We start from the raw sequence: 22703 nt of genomic DNA on the forward strand, positions 1-22703 counted from the left end.
GGTTACATCTGCTTCTCAGACACATTTACTGGTCTTCAAAATTCATCTCAGTTAAATTCAGTTGGATTAAATTTTTTAATTCAGAACCAAACTTGTGACAGAATCTGACTCAGTTCTATGGAGTGAAGAAGAAAAAGTCTGAAAAAGATCTGAACAGTTTTTATTTTAGGCTAAAACGAGGATCCGATGTATAACTGCTGAGATTTAAAGCTTTAAAATTAGGTGCACAAATTTAAATTTAATGTAGATTTTCTCTGACGAGCTGAAAAAATATACATCCAAATTTAAAATAAGTCATGATATTACGAGAATAAAGTCATGCAAATTTATATGCATTCATCACTCAAAAAAAGTATTTACCCTCTACAAATTTCTTCTATTTTTGCTAGTAGTTCCTACATAAATGTTTCAAATCACCAAGCCGATGTTAGTACCAAACTGAGTAAATTTAAACAGCAGTTTTTAAATGAAGAGTTCATTTATTAAAGGAATAGTTTATCCAAACCAACCGCACCTCGAGTTAAAAGTAAAATAATAAAAACACTCTAACTTTATGACCTGGTTGTTCCAGGATCATGTATTTCTGATAATTGGCATCACAATGGAGGAATTTTGGCCCTTTTTGCTTTCCAGAGTTGTTTTAATTCAGACATATTGTGGTTTCCAGTGTGAAAAAGTTCATGTCACATCATCATAATCTGGTTTAAGTCTGAACTTTGATTAATTCACACTAAAACTTTTTTTGTGTGTGTGGATAATGAGTCACTGTGATTCCCTGAAGACCAAACGGTTTTCCAGACAGACTTTTATGACTTTTTCTCATCTTTTCTTGAATTCCTTTAAATCGGGGCATTATGTGCTGCTTTACGGGATCTTTCAGCCTACTTCATCTTGTCAGACAGGTTCTCTTTAAGTAATTTCTTGATTCTGATCCAAAAATTTAGATAGGAGGTTATTTGTTGCTTTTATGTGAGGAGAGTTATTACTTTTTCACACAGTCAGGCTGATGTGGACAGATATTTTTATCCTTAAAGAAATCATCATTTTAAAACAGATTTTTTTATCATTATTCAGTTTATCTTTGATTATAGCATTTTGTTTGATATTTTGAATCATTTCTGTGGAACAAAAAAGCAGAAACAGAAAAATCACGTGTATTCTCCTAAAACTACTGAAAGTTCTTGAGTCCACTAATCATGACTGAGTGCAGCTGATAGTTTTTATTTGCAGCATTTTATTAATCAGTAATCAGGGAAATAAAAGAAGTTTCCCTGACTTCTGCAGGTGCAACATGTAACATTGCATGAGTGTCTTGTGAAATAAGCCTATTTCCTCTACATCTTACTGCTGTTAATGCAAGGAGCAGCCATATTAAAATGCAAAATCCACATTACATTTCGTAACTGGGGAGAGTCAGAGTTGCTCCCAGTTTCCCAGTGGAAAATATGACTTGAGTCGGCATTCCAGTGGATTTCTTTCAACCTAAAATGCACCATTAGCTCCTGATAGCTCTGAAATAAAAGAATGGAGCTCCGACTCTTTTAAAAAAAATTTAATTGACTGCAAGTAATTGAATGAAGTCTGTCAAACTTACTTTATTTAGCTTCACAACTGAATAAACTTACCAAATGAACATGAATAGACTCAATTTGATTACTTGTGATCACTTAATAAAACGTATTTTTTCAGTGAAGGCACAGAGTTTCGATTACTTCCTTTACCAACGAAACTAAAAGATCTGTTTGACTTTCTGGAGTCACCTGTTGCTGCAGGTCTTTTCTTCTGGCATCCGTCTCGCTTCTGCATATTAAACCTGAATTAATTACGTCTCTGCCTGCAGGATGAATAAAACCTCTACTGAAGTAGAGTGCAGGTCTCAGTAGAGCATTATCCTCCACCTAAATATCACTTGAGCTAATCTGCAAAATCTATAAAACATTCACACCTCACAGCCTCACAGATTATTCATGAAATGCAGGAATTTTTGAGTAATTTAAGAGCATTTTTGAATTTCAAAGCAAGGCAATCCTCCCCTGCTGTATGTCAATATATTGCAAAAGAAAAAAAAACACAAACACTTAGTGGTTTGTAAAATATTTTGTCTTTCTAATAGACAGTAAAAGGTACAAAAAAATCTAAAATAGTCAAAATCACACTTCAGCTTCATTTTGCTAATTAAAATAACAAAATTTCCACTCAACTTTTTATTTTATGTAATTTTTAAATATTAAATGATTGATAATTTGATCAGTTACTCAGCACTCAAGTAGACTTTTTACCAAATACATTTTTACTCTTACTTGAGTAAATTCTTGGTCGGCTACTTTTTACTTTTACTTGAGAATATGTTGAAGTACTACTACTTATCTGGGTACAGTTTTTTGGTACTCTACCCACCTCTGCCTTCCGGCCACATAAAAAGTTAAGGCGGGCCGGATTTGGCCCCCGGGCCTTGAGTTTGACACATGTGCTCGAACGCAATGAGAATTTTAAGTTTATAAAACTGGCTGCATTTTTGCGCTTTGCCGGTTGTTTTCTTGGCGTTTTTGTTCCAGATATTTCCAGGTCACGCTGTGCGTCACAGTTTGGGTTTCATGTGAGGAACTGTTTGGCTAATTGGTATTAAATTACTTTTTATCTGGATGAAAAGTCCCTCAACTCTTTGCCCTGCAGAACACGGCAGTGAAACGGTTAAGAGTCACATGGTAGCGGGTGGTATTATCAGCCCGGGGCTGCAAAAAAAAAAGTGTATGGGGAAAAAAAAAACAGGGAACAAAGAAATCAGAGTGTATTTAAGGAGAAGTCGCCCCACATCCTGGAGCCGTGTGACTCTCGGCACTGCACACCGCACACTGCTGCGCCAAAAACACCCGTTGCACCTCCATCCTGCGCGGCTCCGGACGGACGGCGGTGAGGATGCGGACTTCTCTGGTCGTGTGCTTCTGCGTATTTGCGCTGCAGTGTTTCCAGAGCATGCTTGGTGCTCCAGTGCGCGGAGCCGGCAGGTACAAAGCGGCACCGGTGAGTTCCTGTCTGTCTCCACTTCAGCTTCATGCAGGAGATTGTTCTAGTTTAAATAATCTGAGTTTAAAACTGCTGCACGCGTCTTTAATACATATTTGCTGCTGATTTTCTTTATTCAGCGGAATCTCCCTCAAATCCCCCCGGACTCTAAAGAAAACACGCATGCATTCGCATTCATGCGCAACAGGTTGCGGTTGTTAAGAGTTGGATTTTTGCTATTGTTTGAAATATTAGTTGGTAGGTTAGGTATGTGCGCACCTTTAACTCATCAGGACCAATTTCTCTACTGTGATTAAGAAAATTGTTATTTTAGACCCGCACTGCGCTTGACCTGCTATTACATCTTAAAGTTCTTTAAAGCAGAGACTATTATCACCATTTATTTTCTGTCTGCTCAGCACCAACGTAAACACGCAGCCCTGACTCCGAGCATCTCCATGGGTATGCTCACAGGCAGAATGTGTATGGAAGCCTAGAACTGCCAAAAGTCAAAAATAAATAAAGAGTCTTAGCAAAGTAATTAATGCAAAAACCCTGCAAATAAATAAATAAAAATATGAGTATTAGCCATGGTTAATGTTTCATCAATTTATATTTGTACTTTTGTTTACTTGTTTTTATTTTTTAGATTTTTTTTTCAATTTCCAATAACATTTTTTGTTATCTTCTCTTACTGACATATAAGGCTGGTTGTCATTTTCACACCCTTCTCCATGAATGTTTTATTGTAATGAATTTTTGTATATAAAAGTATCCCTACGTACTATTATTCCAATTATTTAATTATTTTTAAATTTGATCAGATATTTTATTTATTTTTTGTCATAAAACTTTTAGACACATTTATTTCTGTGTTTCTAATTTATTTTAGCCCTAAAATTAATAAATTATACATTTTTTGAATGTTTTTATCTATTTCCACATTCTTAACGCTCACAGATTTATAGTGTCTCCTTTGGTCTCTCTCCTATTTTTTCTTTAAATATATTTGTATATTTCTGTTTCTCTTTTTCCTTCTACTTTCTCTTATTTCTTATCTCTTGTGCTAAGGTAAAGCAGAAACAACCCTTGCATTGTTGAAGCCTTGGCGTTAAGGAGGATCTTTTTTTGGTTTTTATTTGATTTTGGCACTTTTGGACTTCTATAGATGACAGCAGAGTTGTGGTTTTGCAGGCAGGACTGATCTTTTTTTTTGGTGGGGGGGTGAGTTGAAAAAAAGACGTCCAAGTTGCTGAGCTCCACTGCAGCCATGGCAGGAAGCTGTAATAACAGCCCTTTCAGGCATTTTGTCAACAACACCATAAAAGAGAAGAGGTCCAACATTAGCAGCAGTCCTGATGGCGACAGTACTTGGACTGTCAGATTAACTCATTTCTATCTTTAATCAGCTCCTAAATCACATGCTGTTGTGATTATTGCATTCTGTCATTACAGAAGTCGCCTTTGTTTTGTTTACCTCTCATCTCCCATCAAATTACAACTTCTCTGAATAAATATTTAAGCTTTGTTTACAGTGAGCGGATTGTTTGGTATGCCAGCCTCCTTCGCAGGAATGTCCTGTTTACAGGTAAACCGACAAAAACAGTTCATCAGAAAACCATGCCGTTTGGATAAAATTGTTACTGAGAATAGTTGCCAAGTTCCAGAGAAACATTTATCTAATGTGGGTCGCCTTGTTGCTCTGAAAGCATTAGCAAATTACGCTCAGCAGGGGGTGTGGTCCGGACGAAAGCTGCAAAGATCCTGACAGGGAAAACCATAAATTCCTCCAGGAACATCTGTCAGCCGGGGCAGAACAAGATGATCAGAGGTGAGAGATGAACGGGGACAGAGCAGCAAGCTTTTGTTTGGTGCTTTCACTAGATTTATACTCAGGCGAGGACAAGCCGCGGCGGGTCAAACACAATCTGCTGCTTCATGTTTATGGGCCGTCAAGCTCACACAGTGGAGATGCAAAGAGCTGCATCTGAGTTCGGTGTTTGTTGTTCTGATGCCACAGCTGGAGGGGAGCGATCTGATGTGGCTGTCCGCCCAGGGTCGCACCTCAGTGGGAGAGGAATGGGCGTCTAAAGAAAAAAGGTCCAGCTGATAGTTTCACTTAATAAATTAAAAATACCTTATTAATCCCAAAGGGAAATTATATGTAACTCATATTATTCAAGGTTCTTGTAGATGCTGATGGCAGGAAGGACTCCGATAGCAATCTGCCAGATCAGGATGTAAATAACTGCTGACAATTATAATTCTGAATGAAGTTTGCATCAGAAGTTTAAGTCAATGCTCCACAATAAGCTGTCGCTTTTAGCTGTGCTTTCTTTCTACTAGCTTCCTCCATGTTGTTATGATCTTGTGATGATCTTGTCGGCTCACATTCCTGAACAAACTTTAAATCAATCCACAGACCAGTCCTTCGATTATCACTAATGTAAACAATGCACTGCTGTGTGACGTCAACGCTCTTCTTCTGCACATTTGGGGATGTAAAACACTAACACAGAAGACTACGGTGGCCCAGAGTATGAACTGCAAAAAAACAAACATTACATTTCAGAAAAAAAAATCAGAAATGAGCATCAGAACCCTCTGTGTGAACGTAGCCTAGGCGTAGGTACCTTGATTTCTGGTTACTTATTACTCAGTTGGTACTGATTACTTGATTTTAAAATCAGTTGCCAACAATGGCTCCCTGAGGCACCTCAGCATTGATAATAGTGGGAATCTTTTTTATTATGGCATAAAATGAGGACGAGTCAGCTGTGTTTCAGGGCAGCAATTCCTCTAATGTCTGTCCAACTTCTTCAACTCTCCCCCACTTACTGCACAGGTGTCAAACTCAAGGCTCGGGGGCCAAATCTGGCCCATCATACCTATTTATGTGGCCCTCAAGACTCCAAATTACATCAATCACAGAAATGTACGCAAAATGAACAGATCCCTGTTTTTTTTTTTAGGTTTTCGTGCATAATTGTGAATTTGTTGCAAATTTTCCGCAAAAATGACCACAAAAATATTGGGTGACTGCTAACTCCTACCTGCAGGTGGCAGTACTTCCTGCTTTTACATCACCGCAGCTTTAGTTGCAATGCAAAAACGTAAAATCTTACAAAGTGTCTTTGCTCTAGTTACTAGTGCAAATATCTTAGTACACTTGAAATAAGCCAAAAACTAACAAATAACTTTTTTGCAAGACATAAGAGATTGTTTTAAGTCAACAATTTCTAAATTCAGATGGAAAGGTTTTAGTTATAAGTGAAATAATCTGCCATTGGAACTAGTACTTGTCTTACTTCTATTGTGTTTAGATAATTGCACTAAAAACTAGACCAAAAATATTTGCTTTTGTGTTTTTTGCAGTGTGATGTTAAGTAATAGTCCCTGATGGAAAGTAACAAAAAGTTACATTTAACGTTTTGCATATGAGCAAATATTGGAAACATGTTCATCCATCCATCTGTGAAATGACAAAGAAAACATTTCATCATTCATCAAAAGCAGGACACATTCTTCTTCCATCGCTCTGTGGTCCAGTTCAGCTCATTGTTGGAGCTTTTGGCAGTGGACCAGGGTCACTGCAGACACTCAGACCGTCCTATGAGCCACAAACTGTGGTCACCTTAGTATCAGAACCAAAATTAACTTTTTCAGCATTTTGAAAACCGTTCTGGATTCGCTCCAAACCATTTTCTCTGCTTCTGATTCGTAAACTTTTGAGATGTAAAGTTCACTTCCCGCCCAACACATCCAGCTCACCAACAGGTGCCATAATGAAGAGATAATCTGTGTAATTCACCTCCCTTGTTAGTGATCATAATCCCATTTTCAATCTGTATATTTTTACATTAGAAAGCAGTTATAACAGTTATAATCATTTTAGAAGACGTGATTATTTTTGGTTCTGTTGAACATAGAGTTTACTGGTAAACACAAAGAGATGTTTGCACATTTTTATTGTACTGCGAGATGGAAAAAACACACGGTTTTGTTCAACATAAGTGTCATGGAAACTCTGAGCTGTCCGGGATGTCATGAGAGACGGACATTCATTTCTGCATGTGAACGAAAACGTCTGTTTTTTTAGATTGTGTCATAATTTTCAGCCAGGATTGACACGAACTAACTCTGATGGAAAGAGCAACAACATGTTTAGTTCACGAAGCAGTAATTCAATGATTCAAAATTCACATTGTGAACATTTTTGTACTTCTGTTTGGGTCTCTAAAAACCAAAACAACCATTTGGTTTTTGGCAATAAGTTCATGTTTTTTGGTATCTGGAAAGTAAGCCATTACAAAACAGCAGGCACTGCCCGTCACCTAGCAACCCCAGCAAAACCCAGCCGTTACCTAGCAACCCCAGCAGAGTTCCAGCACGTTTGGTCAGCTGGTTTTACCTCTGTATGTGCTGCATAATGGCTGCTGGAAAAGACAAGTGCTTTGTTATTGACTTACTATACAGAACTTGCTGTGCTCTTGTTGGTTGTGCAGGAGGCTCCACTTCTGCTTTTCAAAGATATGTAGCTGTGTAACTATACATTTGTTTGCAGCCATTTTCACATGCGTGTGTAAACACTGAGTGAGTTGACCAGAAGAACAATTTCCTGCATACAAACTACTGAAATAATCTTCCTTGGACGGACGGACGGACGATGATTGGGGCCTGCCATGCAAAGCAATGGCAGGAACCTATTACTATTGTCGGAGAGAAGCGTCTCTTTAATCTTTATTTTTCTTCCGTAACCGTTAATGCGGCTCGTACCGCTGGGTGCACACCTACAAATGAGGTATCAAAACGTGCAGAAAATTCACGCCATTGGAGCTATTACTTCTGGTGGGATTTGGGCTTAACGTGGCGACATAATTCGCAAAAAACTACGAAAAAAACCCCATTATAACTCAATGGGAAAAATCCTAGAAATACCCTATTTTTGAGGATTTGCTGTGTCGTCACAAATTCACCTAGAAATGCCATTCAAATTTCATTTTGTAGATACGTCTGTGATCTCTTCGAAAGTGAAGACGGCTCGTCGATACCAGTTACGGTTTGTCCACAATTTGCCTCTAAGCGACCCAAACTTTCTCATTTTTGCTCAAATTACAGTGACAGCCGATCTCGGTTCAGATCTGGGCACAACATTTCTTTCTCTCATCGCTGTAAATGCTCTGAGTGAGGTACAGATATGAATCTCGGGACTATCGCAGAAGACACATTGACCTGTCATACGCTTAAAACGCTTTTCCAATATGTATTACGGTTCCCGAACAAGAAGGATTTGTTTCCAATGCTTTTTTTCAGTAAAGTGTGTTTGCTCAAACACACTTGTGTGTTTGAGAGCTCAGAGCTCACAGCTCACACCTGCTGAGACCATTATTTACCATAGCAACGGAACTCAAGAGGCTATTGGCTGCTGGTTAGGACTACGAATACGCATCACTGTAGTTCTATCTACCCTCAGTTGAAACAGATCAGGACTGAGAACTGGCCTTTAGAACTACCTGCTGCTATGGGCTGTATATAACTGATTTAACTCAGTAACTGTTACACATGGGATTAGTTTTAAACTTTAAAATGAAGCATACTGAAAATTTCAAAATAAAAGCCTTGAATATTTTACATGACGTAATTGCTCTTTTTGGCCGTATATGACTTTTTCATCCAAAGCAATGTTACACATGGGATTAGTTCGGAACTTTAAAATGGAGCATAATAATAATTTCAAAATAAAAGCCTTGAATATTTTTACATCAGGTAATTGCTGTTTTTGGCCGTATATGACTTTTTCATCCAAAGCACTGTTACACATGGGATTAGTTTGGAACTTTAAAATGGAGCATAATAATAATTTCAAAATAAAAGCCCTGAATATTTTTACATCATGTAATTGCTCTTTTTGGCTTTATCTGACTTTTCCATCCAAAGCACTGTTACACATGGGATTAGTTTGGAACTTTAAAATTAAGCATACTGAAAATTTCAAAATAAAAGCCTTGAATATTTTACATGACGTAATTGCTCTTTTTGGCCGTATATGACTTTTTCATCCAAAGCACTGTTACACGTGGTATTAGTTTGGCCCTCTGAAATGAAGCATACTGAAAATTTCAAAATAAAAGCCTTGAATATTTTTACATCATGTAATTGCTTTTTTTGGCCGTATATGACTTTTTCATCCAAAGCACTGTTACACATGGGATTAGTTTGGAACTTTAAAATGGAGCATAATAATAATTTCAAAATAAAAGCCTTGAATATTTTTACATCAGGTAATTGCGCTTTTTGGCTTTATGTGACTTTTTTATCCAAAGCACTGTTACACAATGGAATAGTTTGGCCCTCTGAAGTGAATCATACTGAAAATTTCAAAATAAAAGCCTTGAATATTTTTACATCATGTAATTGCTCTTTTTGGCCGTATATGACTTTTTCATCCAAAGCACTGTTACACATGGGATTAGGTCGGAACTTTAAAATGGAGCATAATAATAATTTCAAAATAAAAGCCTTGAATATTTTTACATCATGTAATTGCTCTTTTTGGCCGTATATGACTTTTTCATCCAAAGCACTGTTACACATGGTATTAGTTTGGCCCTTTGAAATGAAGCATACTGAAAATTTCAAAATAAAAGCCTTGAATATTTTTACATGACGTAATTGCTCTTTTTGGCTTTATTTGACTTTTTCATCCAAAGCACTGTTACACGTGGTATTAGTTCAGAACTTTAAAATGAAGCATACTGAAAATTTCAAAATAAAAGCCTTGAATATTTTTACATCATGTAATTGCTCTTTTTGGCTTTATTTGACTTTTTCATCCAAAGCACTGTTACACATGGTATTAGTTTGGCCCTTTGAAATGAAGCTTAACAAAAGTTTCAAAATAAAAGCCTTGAATATTTTTACATCATGTAATTGCTCTTTTTGGCTTTATTTGACTTTTTCATCCAAAGCACTCTTACACGTGGTATTAGTTCAGAACTTTAAAATGAAGCATACTGAAAATTTCAAAATAAAAGCCCTGAATATTTTTACATGACGTAATTGCTGTTTTTGGCTTTATGTGACTTTTTCATCCAAAGCACTGTTACACGTGGTATTAGTTTGGCCCTCTGAAATGAAGCATACTGAAAATTTCAAAATAAAAGCCTTGAATATTTTTACATCATGTAATTGCTTTTTTTGGCCGTATATGACTTTTTCATCCAAAGCACTGTTACACATGGGATTAGGTCGGAACTTTAAAATGGAGCATAATAATAATTTCAAAATAAAAGCCTTGAATATTTTTACATCATGTAATTGCTCTTTTTGGCCGTATATGACTTTTTCATCCAAAGCACTGTTACACATGGTATTAGTTTGGCCCTTTGAAATGAAGCATACTGAAAATTTCAAAATAAAAGCCTCGAATATTTTTACATGACGTAATTGCTCTTTTTGGCTTTATTTGACTTTTTCATCCAAAGCACTGTTACACGTGGTATTAGTTCAGAACTTTAAAATGAAGCATACTGAAAATTTCAAAATAAAAGCCTTGAATATTTTTACATCATGTAATTGCTCTTTTTGGCTTTATTTGACTTTTTCATCCAAAGCACTGTTACACATGGTATTAGTTTGGCCCTTTGAAATGAAGCTTAACAAAAGTTTCAAAATAAAAGCCTTGAATATTTTTACATGACGTAATTGCTCTTTTTGGCTTTATTTGACTTTTTCATCCAAAGCACTCTTACACGTGGTATTAGTTCAGAACTTTAAAATGAAGCATACTGAAAATTTCAAAATAAAAGCCTTGAATATTTTTACATCAGCTACTTGTGTTTTGAGCATTATATAACTATTTTAACCCAAGGACTATTACGCTTGGGATTAGTTTGGCCCTTTGAAATGAAGTTTAACAAAACTTCCAAAATAAAAGCCTTGACAACATTTTAAATCGTACCGAATGGTGCACGTCCGCCTCGCTTAACGTTCTTGCGGTTCTCCGCGTGCCACTGATTACATCGCGGCGTTCTTTAGCGTCGACGCCGATTTGTAGCGTGACGACGCCGGGCCCATGCCCGACGGGCGCGCCTTGGCAGGCCCCGGCTAAATTTCTTCCGAAATTTTCTAGTTTCTCATTATTAGGCCAAATTAAGAATAAATAAGATATAAAAGCTGGTAGTTTATTGCCAGAATGCTTTATTGACCCATTTATAAATATTAACTCTTCTTCTGCACTTTGGTATTTGCTGTTTTTGCAGTTTTATCCCATCTTAAGTCCAGCCGTGGAGGTACTTTCAAATCCTTGAATCTGAACATTATGTTGCACCTGTGACGACTTTGTTTAGTCTTCTCACTTTTACCCAGAAAGGCCTAATCTGCTGGTTGTGTCTTTAACGTTTGAGTGCACAGGCCCGGACAGGCCTGGGAGTCTGAGGCATTCAGGGCAGTGGGATTCTGTTTTCTCTGCCGCAGAGGGGCTGGCTGTAACAGCGAGCTGTTTGGATTCTCCTTCTGTCAATAAAGCCCAATTCCCGTGGTTTTCCCTGCGCTCTTTGTCCCGTCGCGTTGATGTCTCTGCGCGGAGTGATTGGTGGAGCCACCGTGAGAGCAGAGGTGACGTCGGAGCCGCCGAGTGGATCTAGGTCACAGCTGCGCCGGGTTGTGAGTGGCGAATGAAAAATTAACATGTGGTTGCCGATCGCTGCCAGAGGTCCATTCTGGAACCAATGGGTTCGGGAGTCTCTGCAGCCTGAATGAAATCATTCACACATTTACTGATCAGGAGAATAGATGTCTGGTTTTCAGTATATTTTACCCTAAATCCAGATTTTTAAATTAGAAATAGAAGGAAATATACAAATTCAATGAATTTCCGATTTTTCTTTGTAGTTTTAAGGTCTTTTCTTATTGCAGCACTCTCCAGTCATTCCTTAAGCTTTCTTTCCAAGCAAACAGAATTTGATTTAGTTTTAAAGGTGACCTAGTATGCTTCCTTGGTTAGAATAGGTCAAACATTTTCATTACATCTTATTGCACAAAATCATTTTCATATAATGTGATTTTGAGTCAATTCTGCTTATTTTGAGCTGTTTTAGGACTTTTGTCACTTTAAATCCGTATTGGTTGCTGCTGGCCACATCCGTCAACTCAACGTTTGTAAAAATGACTGAAAACAGATGTGCAGTTATACAGCTTTATGTATTTGAAAAGCAGAAGTTGAGCCTCCTGCACAACCAACAAAGAATCTGGATGGTCAGTCAACAAAAAACACTTGTCTTTTCCAGCAGCCATTATACTGTACAGCGGTTAAACCAGCTGACTAAATGTGCTGGAGCTCAGCCTGGGTTGCTAGGTTACGGTGCAGCGCAACCCAGCTGATTGTGACTGAACATCCAGGGGGTTTTGAAATGTTTTGTTTTTCAGACACCAAAAACCATTAACTTATTGTCAAATCACGGCTGGGTGGTTTTTTTTAAGCACTTGGTCTGTTTTTAGGAGCAGTTGAGACCCAAATGGAAGCATGAAAATGCACAAAATGTGAAGTTTGCATAGTAGGTCCCCTTTTAACAATCGTTTTCTGAAAGATTTTCTTTAGTCTTTGGCTTCTTTTTCTCTCAGTTTCAGTCAAACACAGGATAATTTTCTGAGGAATGTCTTTAGTTTACTAAAGGGATAGTCCAAATATTTCAAAATGAGGCTCTGTTGAGAGGTTAAGACAAGTAAATATCTTTATTTACATGTCATAAATAAAGAGTAAGAGTATACTGCTCTTACTTTTACTCAACTGGAACTGGATGCAACACAGATGCAAAAAAAAAGCATCAAATCTAACCGACTGATTCAAACAGGACAAAGAAGTAATTCTCAGTTGTGGGATGGAGGTTTGATTTGTGCATGGAGGAGGTTTGTGGCTGACATTTTCATGTACACATGGCTTATAAATCTGGAGAACACAATCCTTGTGTGCATTTCTGGCTCTGTGCCGACAGTTTAGTGCATCTGGTTCTTTTGATGCTTCTCAGGCTCGTAGCACTGAACTCTCACTTCATGCGCTTTGATTCGATTTCCTCCGTTTAAACTCGGCCGTGAGGATTGATATCGGTCGTTATCCTCGACAGAAAGGTTTGCGCTCTCTCGCTGATATAAGCAGCAGCGCCTGCGTATGTCAGTGTCACATCTTTTGAAACTTTTCCACAGTTTGTTACATAACAAACACACATTTTAAAGTATTGTAAAAAAGTGATAGACCAGCACGATTTGGGAAGTGATTGTATTTTGGAAGGAAAGTGATGATTTAAAGTTATTTCAGGTAAAAATCTGAAAAGTGTGGCATGCATTTGCCCCCATAATGGACTACAAGCCCATAGTATATTTCTACCAGCTTTGCTTTACAACATTGAGCTTTTTTTTTACCCACTTCTCTGACTCAGATTGAATGGAAACCAAGGAGTCTGGACTTTGACTGGGCCATTCTAGTCACACTACGATCAAGTCAAACTCATTTGTTTGGCACATTTCAGCAACAATGCAGTTAGTTCAAAGTGCTTTAGATCATAAAAACATCATGCAGTTACCAATTATGAGTAAACATTACATTTTGTCACATCAAAATCATCAAACAAATCCTCATCAAAAATGTTGATAAATGATTAATGGGAGTATTTAAAGAACCTCAACTGTCTGAATTTATCAGGTAGAATCATGAAGACACTGTTGCAGTAAACAATGCCACTAAAAATAAACATAGGAATGAGTTTCTCTAGATCTTACTGGGTCATTAGTCCTTTAATAAATGTTCTTCAGGTGATAGAAGACTGACTTTGTAACCGTCTTTATGTGACTCTGAAGGTCCTGGTCTGAGTTGATCACTACTCCGAGATTTCATGCCAGATGGTGTGTTTAATGATGTTTGTGGTGCGTTCAGGGTATCGTGCTTTGCTAGTTTTCTGCCACTTCTGAAGGAGGTTGGTGGCAACGGATTTACGTAAGGAGTAAAAGAGTAAAGACAGCTGAATCTTTATTTGTTTATTTCATTCATTTACAGTTTAAAATGAGCATGTCACATGTTAACATAAACGTTTTGAATGAAAACGAGTAATTTGAAGAAAAAACTCATCAACCAATCATCCATATAGATACATCTTTAAACACAAAACAGGAAATGTGTGTATACATAAAGATAATAACAAAAATATATTATCTTTGCAATGATACAACACTCTACTGAATTAATGTAGTTCATTATACCTTGAGAGAAAATAATATTTTAAAATAGATTTTATCTCTTTAGTTTTAGTCAGATTTGTTCCATAAACATAAACTTTTATATTAAAAAATCTCTAATCCTCTCAAGTTATAAATGCTGTCTTTTTTAATACATTTTTTTTTTTCAAACTTGCTGGTAATATACTGTTATGAATTTGCCCCAATTTTCAGATTTTTATTTGGAAATAGTAAAACCATTCATCAACTTTCCCAGAAATCACAATAAGAGCCATTAAAGGTGCAACAGTTGTGGTAGTTGAAGTTTTATTTTTAGATTTGTTGTTTTTCAAGAACTAAGCTCTTGCTAAATGTTCTCGCATTTAAAAGCCGCAGGTGCTGCAAGCCTGCAGGTTCCCGTTTATATCTGGCATTGCACCTGAGTTTTATCCCCCTATAAAAGTAACTGCCATCCTCACCTGAACTTTGACCTTTTGTTTCATGTTTTCCACTTTCATTTGTTCTGCTGCCAAGCTTAAATAGCAGCCCAATAACAAAAAGGTGTAATTAAAGGCCAGGCTGCATGATTTTAAGGGTAACCCGCGCTTCCCTGAGGCTTTGCTCACATTAATGAGTGAAATCATCACAAAGTCATCCTGCAGGGAGAAAACAGCAGATTTCAGAGGCTTTCCAGGAACAATAAGAACAGATGTTTCTGATTTTCATAATACATCTAAAGATAACTAGGTATTTGTTGATTAGGAACTCTTGCAGCACCCTTTCATATCTAAACCCTCTTGTACAGTAAGCAGATTCTTTTGTCTCTGGTCTTTAAAGTAGAGCACACCCTAAAGAAATGAAAACTTATCTGTCTGCGGATGTAAACACTCACTGAGTCGCTTCCTATCGTTTGGTTCCGCTGGTATCGAGTCAAGATGTTTAGATGATACTGAAAAGACAGAACTCCCGGCTCTTTTTGTTTTCCTGTGACAAACAGATATAATAACAAACACGGCCTCAGGTTATGCCAGCAATCTCATCGCTGTGTGAATTATTTTGCCCCTTTTTAATTTCCTTTGCGGCGCCTCTAATTTCCTTCAACCTTTTCCTCTCTGCATCTGCTGCACTCACAGATTTCCTACTGAAGTTATCCAAAACACATGTCGTGCGAATGTGTTGCCTTCAAGTGGCAGGGCTGGTAACGAATTCCTGCAACTGTCAGAACAAACTCTGGAGTTATTTTTTGCTAAAATAACTAAAAATGAGAGATGTTAATTGAAATATTTACGCATTTGTTTCACTTATCCATCAGCCAACAGCAATTAGACTTTCAAAAGTAATAAATCTGACAAAAAGTATGAAAAACCAAAAGTTGCTGACCTCTGCAATAACATTTATCTTGCAGATTTTAATTTGTTTTTATTATGTCTGCCTTGTAGGAGCCACAGATATTACTGCTCATGGCGGCAGGAAGACAGGAAAGAAGAGGGGGAGTCATTAAAAATCATAAATCAAATACATTTATTTCAAGAAAATGAGAAAATTACTCAGAATGAACAGAGGCTTGGAGTTGAAGGGTTTACTTGGAATCCTTTCTCTCCCCCAGGCTGATTGTTGTGTGCATTTCCATTCCAGTGCAGAAACAAAATGCTACTAAAGGAAAATTAATCCGGCATTGATGCGTCTCCTTAAAGCTTCCTTATGCTTCAGTCTAACATGAGGGGAACTTAAAAAAAAGACTTTGCTGTGTTGTTCTTTGTACTTTTACTTCAGTAATTTTATTATGAAGTATCGGTACTTCTACTTTTTAAATTTCTGGATTCTCTGAGTAACTTCACTTAATGAAGAACAAATATAATATATAAATTGCCAGAGACACAAATTACATTTTAGGTAACGTTTCATTTTGAAAGAAATTGATTTGATAAAATTTCACTTTTTTCCTATTTTGTCATTTTATAATCGTGGTATTTTTATAGTAATTATGTTCATTTTGGTCATTAAACGACCACAATTTCCACATAATTATATATTTTGGTCCATCTGATAATGTAATTTTAAATATTAAATGATGTTTGGATCTATGGAAAAGGATCAGATTTTAATCTCTGAATTCTCAGTGTAATCTCACTTAGCAATGTCAAAAATCTGAGAAAAGTCTGAATTCTGAGAAATTCTGAGAATTCTGAAAAAAGTCTGAATTCTGAGAATTCTGAGAAAAGTCTGAATTCTGAGAAATTCTGAGAATTCTGAAAAAAGTCTGAATTCTGAGATTAAAGTAAAAATTCTGAGAAAAAAGTCAGAATTTTGATCAATTCTGAGAATTCTGAAAAAGTCAGAATTCTGATATTGAAGTAAGAATTCCGACATTCTTCAGAATTTTCAGAATTTCTCAGGATTCTTTTTTAAATCTCACGATTAGCCAGAATATGTTTTTTTGTTTGTATGTTTTTTAAGTGGCCGTAATTGTCTTCCGTATTTGATCAGTGAATTTTTTGTTCCTTAAAATACCAAAACTTCCATTTAATTTTATATTCTGGTCCATCTGATGATGTAATTTTTAAATATTAAATGATTGATAATTTGATCAGTTACAGTCTTAGACTTTTTACCAAATACTTTTTAACCTTGTGTAATTTCTTGGACGGCTACTTTTTACTCTTACTTGAGTGTAACTTTTGGGTACTCTACCATCCTCTGCTGAATTTATTTATTTTGTAACTGGAGAAAAATTTGCCCAGCTGCATTTTGAGTGTGTTTTAAAAACAGCTGGTTACTGATGCCTACTGCTAGAGAGGAAAAGTGTGCTAACATTTTGCAGCGGTGTGATTCTGGTTAAAAGTGGACCCCATTGGGTTTCCCCCTCTCAGAGGGCGGTGTTGGTTTACCCCCCCATGGAGCGGCGGCAGGGGGTGATTGACTGGAGACGCTCTGCAGATGCGCCCACCATGCACCAACATGTTTCTGTGTGCAGTCTGAATACCGCTGTCAGATCCTCTAAAGCACTGTGCAGATCCTGTCATCACTGTAACCAGAAACTCAATGTGTTCATACTTGTAATCTCGCCCCTCCCCCACCTGCTTCTTCAAGCACCAATACAACCATCGCACAAGTCTTGTTGAATCGATGTTTTGTGTCTGACGTTTTGCCCTCTGAGCAGAAAGTGATGAGTAACTGTGTGATGAGAGTGTGTGTTTTTAATAGATTCCTTACAGGAGTGTTGTTATCTGTGAGAGGAAGGTCTTAAAAACTTGTCATCTGCTGAGTCGTCTTTTGTGGTTTCTTTTTCATCTCAGCTTTGTGCATAAATCTGTCAAAAGCTGGATAATTAAAAGCAGCAAGGAGAAACAAAACAGAAAATAAAATGGGATTTTTTGTATTCATTTATACAGTAATGAGCTGCGTTTCCATTGACCACATAATTATGCAAATTGGACTTACGAAAATAAATTGCCTTATGTGCCAATTTTGAAAAAACTTACATTTTCGATAAATGTAAGTTTGCACTGGATTGAGATGGTTTTTCTACAACAGTGAATTAGGACCATTGCAGATAAACTTTCGCCAAAAAATTTAGATATTTTCTAGAAAAGTTGAAGACGTTTTACTTTTAGATTTCAGAAAATGTTCTTGTTTTTTCTAGTAAATCTAGTAAAGCAATTAATCTCAAAATTTCTGAGTTTTTTTCTAGCTAATTTTCAACTTTTCCAACTTTTTCTAGAAAATTTCTGAAATTAATCTAAAAATTTCTGAGATTTTTACTAGCAAAGTTTTGACTTTTCAAATTCAGAAATGTTCTTACTTTTAGAAAAAAATCTGAGATTAATCTCAAAAGTTTTCAGGTTTTTGGCAGAAATGTTCTTTTTCTCTTGTTCAACAATGGCAGTAATAAGCCGTCGTATTTTGGGGCTTTATCAAAATCTGTGTATTTCATAAAACTGCAGTGCAAACACTTTTTTTTGCATCATTCGAGTCATGTGATCAACAACCAGATGTTACTACTGCCAGAAACGACAAAGAAGACGACAAGAAGTATTTGGATGACGATGGCGCGGTTTGTTTTTTAATAATTTGTCATGCAAACAAACTTATTTTATTTAGCATAATTATGTGTTTCCAACATTAGCAGAATATCAACAAAGTTTTGCACACATTTGCAATAGAAACACAACTAAATACCCACTGGCGAGTGGCGTACACACAGTTTATCTGTCAGTTTATTTAAATTTTACTTATCTAACTGTAAAGTCATCTGTAAGCACTGCAGAAAAATCAATTCATTTTTAAAACCCGAGAGATCAAACACACGAAGATAAAAAAAATGTCTGAAGTATAACAGGTTTGGTTGTGCAGTTTATGGTGTCGAGACAGATTTTATTCACCAACATTCAGACAGGAAATCTCACAAAACCTCTAAAAACCAAACATCAGCTCACAGTAAACAAACATGGCTGACTGGGAAGAAGAGGAAATCTGTGGAATATTTAATGTAGAAAAAGCAACACAAAGATACAAAACTGGAGTAGCGTCAGAGTTTAGAGTTTGAAGGATTTCTCTTTTGTCTTTCGTTCCACTGACAGATTATTTAACTTAGAACAAAATATTTTTCAATGAAAATTCCTCAAATAAAACTACAACTTTTTCATCAATATTAAGGAATTATTGACTCTGAAAAGCTACTTGCACGTTCGTTTTGTCTTATTTCAAATGTACTTGGTCTAGTTGGTATTTTCACTACCAACTAGGCCAAAAATACCTGGTAAGATTTTGTGTTTTTGCAGTGCAGTTATGTTCATTTGTTGTTCAGAAACATGTAAGTGAGAAAAACTTAATCTTTAATGATTAAGTTGCTTTATTTGCTAAAAGTACCAAATGTTCACGTACCATAACATTTCTCTAAGTCGAGCACATGGAGAACATTTTGGATCCGGATAATCCTCTTGTTTTGGGCTTTAACCTTGAACTTTGATGCTAGACCGGTCGGGATTGAGCGTCGTTTATTTCTCTGGTGTTTTGGGGGTCAGACAGGTCAACCGATCCATTTGACACCCAGTCGGGGGGGTTCAGCTCGTTAGCCACGTTTTTTCCATCCCTCTCTTTGAAACGCCGCCGCCTCCCCCATGGCGCACCCAACCGTTAGAATTAGCCAAAGGTTTACGAGCATGAAAGCCGACACTGCAGCCACCCCGGCGCACTGATTGGGATCAGGCGACGTCAGGCAGGAACACAGGCCTTCAGGATGGAGGTCGCCCCGCGACCCGGTGACTCAAAGTTCAAACCTCCTTCCCTGACAGAGACCTCAGAAACGTTTCAGGAAAAAACTTTTAGTATCGCTTGAAACATTGGACCAAAACTAACATATTGATTTGTTTTTAATATTGAATTCAATGAAATAATTACACAATGGGAAACAGATTGATTTTATTGTGGTATTGATGAAGGTACAGCGGCGCCAATGTAGATATAAAAAAATAAAGAGCAATTTAGAGTCATTTAGAGTTGCTTTGAACAATAACAAAAGTAAGATGTTTGTGATTGATGATTTTAATAATGATATTTTCAAAATGTCTGTTACTGGTTTTCACAGTTGTGGACTGCATGATGTGTTTATGTTTTTTTATGTGAAATGTGCTATAAAAATAAACTCAATAGATTTATTGATTAAATTCTGCCAAAAAACAAAAAGTCAAAAATTTTCTACTTATCAAACTTGGAAATTTCCACTTTTCTTTCTAGAAAATTTCTCAGATTAATTGCAAAATTTCTGATTTTTAACAGAGATATTTGACTTTTCAAACTTGAAAATTTAGAGTTTTTTTAATTTATTTCCAAGTTTTTTGGCACATGTTTTCAAATTTTTAAACTCCACTTTCAAAATTCCACTTTTTTGAGAAAATTTCTGAGTTTAATCTCAAACTTTCTAGGTTTTTGGGCAGATACCTTCTAGCTTTCAAACTCAGAAATTTCCATGTTTTCGTTCTAGAAAATTAGAGATTGATCTCAAATTTTCAGAGCTTTTTGCAGGACATTTTCAACTTTTCAAACTTGGCAATTCACATGTTTTTTGTTGTGTTTTTTTTCTGAGATCAATTTCAAAATTTCAAAGTTTTATTCTACTTTTTCATACATTTCCATGATTTAATTCCAGAAAATTTTAGATTAATCAAAAAAAATAAAAATAATTTCTTGCAAATTTTTTACTTTTCAAAAAGGACTGCAAAATAATAATTTACTGTTGTACCATCACAAACGTAAACATGTGGCGTTTGCTTAACTCTCCTGAGACTTTAACTGGAACCATGCAGTTGGGTGTAAAGTAAAAGATGAATATGTGGAAATGCATCATAAAGCAAATGTTGAATTTTCTAAATCATGTTTTTCTGGGGTAATTGTGTCTAATTTTTATGCAGTTGTTAAATCTTGGAAGTATTTCATATTAAAATGAGTAAAACATAACAAATGATGATGTTTCAGCTTTTCCTCTCATTTCAGCACTACGTATGTTGACTCACTTTAGATAAAGTTGAAACTGTTGGATTATGTGTGCCGTCCTAGTGAAGCTGGATCAACAGCTTCACTAACCAAACTCCACGCTGTTTTTCATCCTGCAGGCCTTTAGATTGAAGGCTTTCAGAGCTGCTTCACACCATGATAAGGCTTTCTGTTGTTCTTCTGAATGCATGTTATCAGAACCTGTTCCGGGAAGCCAGATAGCACTTCATATCACACTGGTCTTTCACATTTCTTCCAGCTCAAAAACAAACCAGAAGCAGGTTTTCAGGGGGGGGTGTAGAAACCTTTTCTGTTTAGAAGCTGCAACTCATTTTGTTTCGCTCATAGCAACTCCAACAAGCCTTTTAGAGCGAGCCGCACGGACGGGAACATAAACATCCCCTCCGACATGAATAAGTGCTTTGTGCAGCGGAATAAGCAGCTGAAATCTGCTTTAACCAGAGTGAAACAAAGGAGCTGGAGAAAGGTGGGGGTTGGGGGGTTGGTTGAGGTGTGTGTTGTTGTTTTTTCTGGGATTTGGAGCCATCAGTGACTCCGTTTCTGCAATCTGGAGCACATTCCATGAATCCCGCTGAGTTTTGTTCCCCATAACCTACATCAGCAACATGGTGGAGCAGCTCATCTACACTGCAAAACACAGGATATTAACAGGTATTTTTGGTCCAGTTTCTAATGCAAATACCTCAGTGCACTTGGAATAAGACCAAACTAACCTACAGGTAACTTTTCAGCAAGAAATAGGAGCTTGTTTTAAGTTAATAATTCATTAGTATTGATGAATAAGAACTGGTTCCATTTGCAAATTATTTCACTTATAGGAAAAATGTCCTGTTAGAAATGTAACAATCTGCCAGTGAAACCAGGAAGGAATTATTTACTTAAATGGGATTTATTATGCAAAATTCACATTTTTAAAATATTTTTGTACCTACATTTTTTAACTTACTGCCAGTTTTTGGCATTAAGTTGAGTTAAGTTGGCAGTTAATGTATTTTGATGGCCAGAAAATGAGCTGTTTGAAAAACCTCCCACAATGTAGTGTCACAAATCAGCAAGCACTGCCCGTTACCTAGCAACCCAAACTGAGCTCCAGCATGTTTGATCAGCTGGTTTTACTGCTGTACAATGGCTGCTGGAAAATACAAGTCTTTTGTTGTTCACTTGGCATCCAGAAACCATTTGCTGCATTCTTTGTTGGTTGTGCAGGAGGCTCCACTTCTGCTTTTCAAAGATGTGCGACTGTATAATTGCGCATCTGTTTGCAGGTATTTTAATGTGCGTGTGTAAACCTTGAGTTGAGCGGCGTGACCATAAGCAGCTGATTTGGATTTAAATAAAACAGCTCATTCTGAACTAACCAGACTAAAATGTCTTTATATAAAATTATTTTGTGCAAAAAACCATTTAAAACAAGCTCCTGCTGACAAGTTACTTGCACTTTAGTTCTGTCTTATTTAAATGTACTAAGATATTTGCTATAGAAATTTAACAAAAAATACTTGGTAAGATTTTGTGTTTTTGCAGTGTATGAGGGTTCCTATACATACTGTATGGATTTAGCCTGAATGTAGGTGGAATAATGGAGATATTTACATTTCTTCCTCAGTCTGTCTAACAGAGATCAAAGGTCAGCAGAGTGAAACATCTTTTCTAAATAACGTCTCCTCTTACAGAGCGAAGCTGTCATGCTCTGTGGATTCCTGCTAGAGGTTCTCATTTTGTCTCAGGTAATCTCAAACATGTGCGTGTCTCCGCTGCACCGTGTTAGAGCAAAGTTTTGCTTGTTCTGCTTTAATTTAGCCTCCCTGTTATGGTCTCTCTTATTAGACTCACCTGGTCTCTGTTTGCTGATCGAGCCTCAGGTTGTTTTTATTCTGCCTGCAGTGCAGAAACACAAAATCTTACCAAGGAGTTTTGGTCCAGTTTCTACTGCAAATATAATTGTACACTTGAAATAAGACGAAACTAACTTCTTCTAAGAT

The 22703-nt window shown here is 36.7% G+C and overlaps 1 protein-coding gene across 9 annotated transcripts in view; it reads left to right on the top strand.

Annotated features, from left to right (window-relative positions):
* Positions 1-2732: 2732 nt before the first annotated feature.
* Positions 2733-22703, top strand: part of mmp11a (matrix metallopeptidase 11a) — a 38155-nt gene continuing 18184 nt past the window's right edge. For all 9 annotated transcript variants that reach the window (XR_004341317.1, XR_004341319.1, XR_004341320.1 and 6 more), the window contains exon 1: positions 2733-3021. Coding sequence is in view for 1 of the 9 variants with exons in the window: in XM_032579660.1 (XP_032435551.1) it covers positions 2917-3021 (105 nt within the window). In the remaining 8 variants the exon portion in view is untranslated. The remainder of the gene's footprint in view (positions 3022-22703) is intronic.

Source organism: Xiphophorus hellerii, chromosome 12 (genome assembly GCF_003331165.1).
Source record: "Xiphophorus hellerii strain 12219 chromosome 12, Xiphophorus_hellerii-4.1, whole genome shotgun sequence".
NCBI classification, from domain to species: Eukaryota; Metazoa; Chordata; class Actinopteri; order Cyprinodontiformes; family Poeciliidae; genus Xiphophorus; species Xiphophorus hellerii.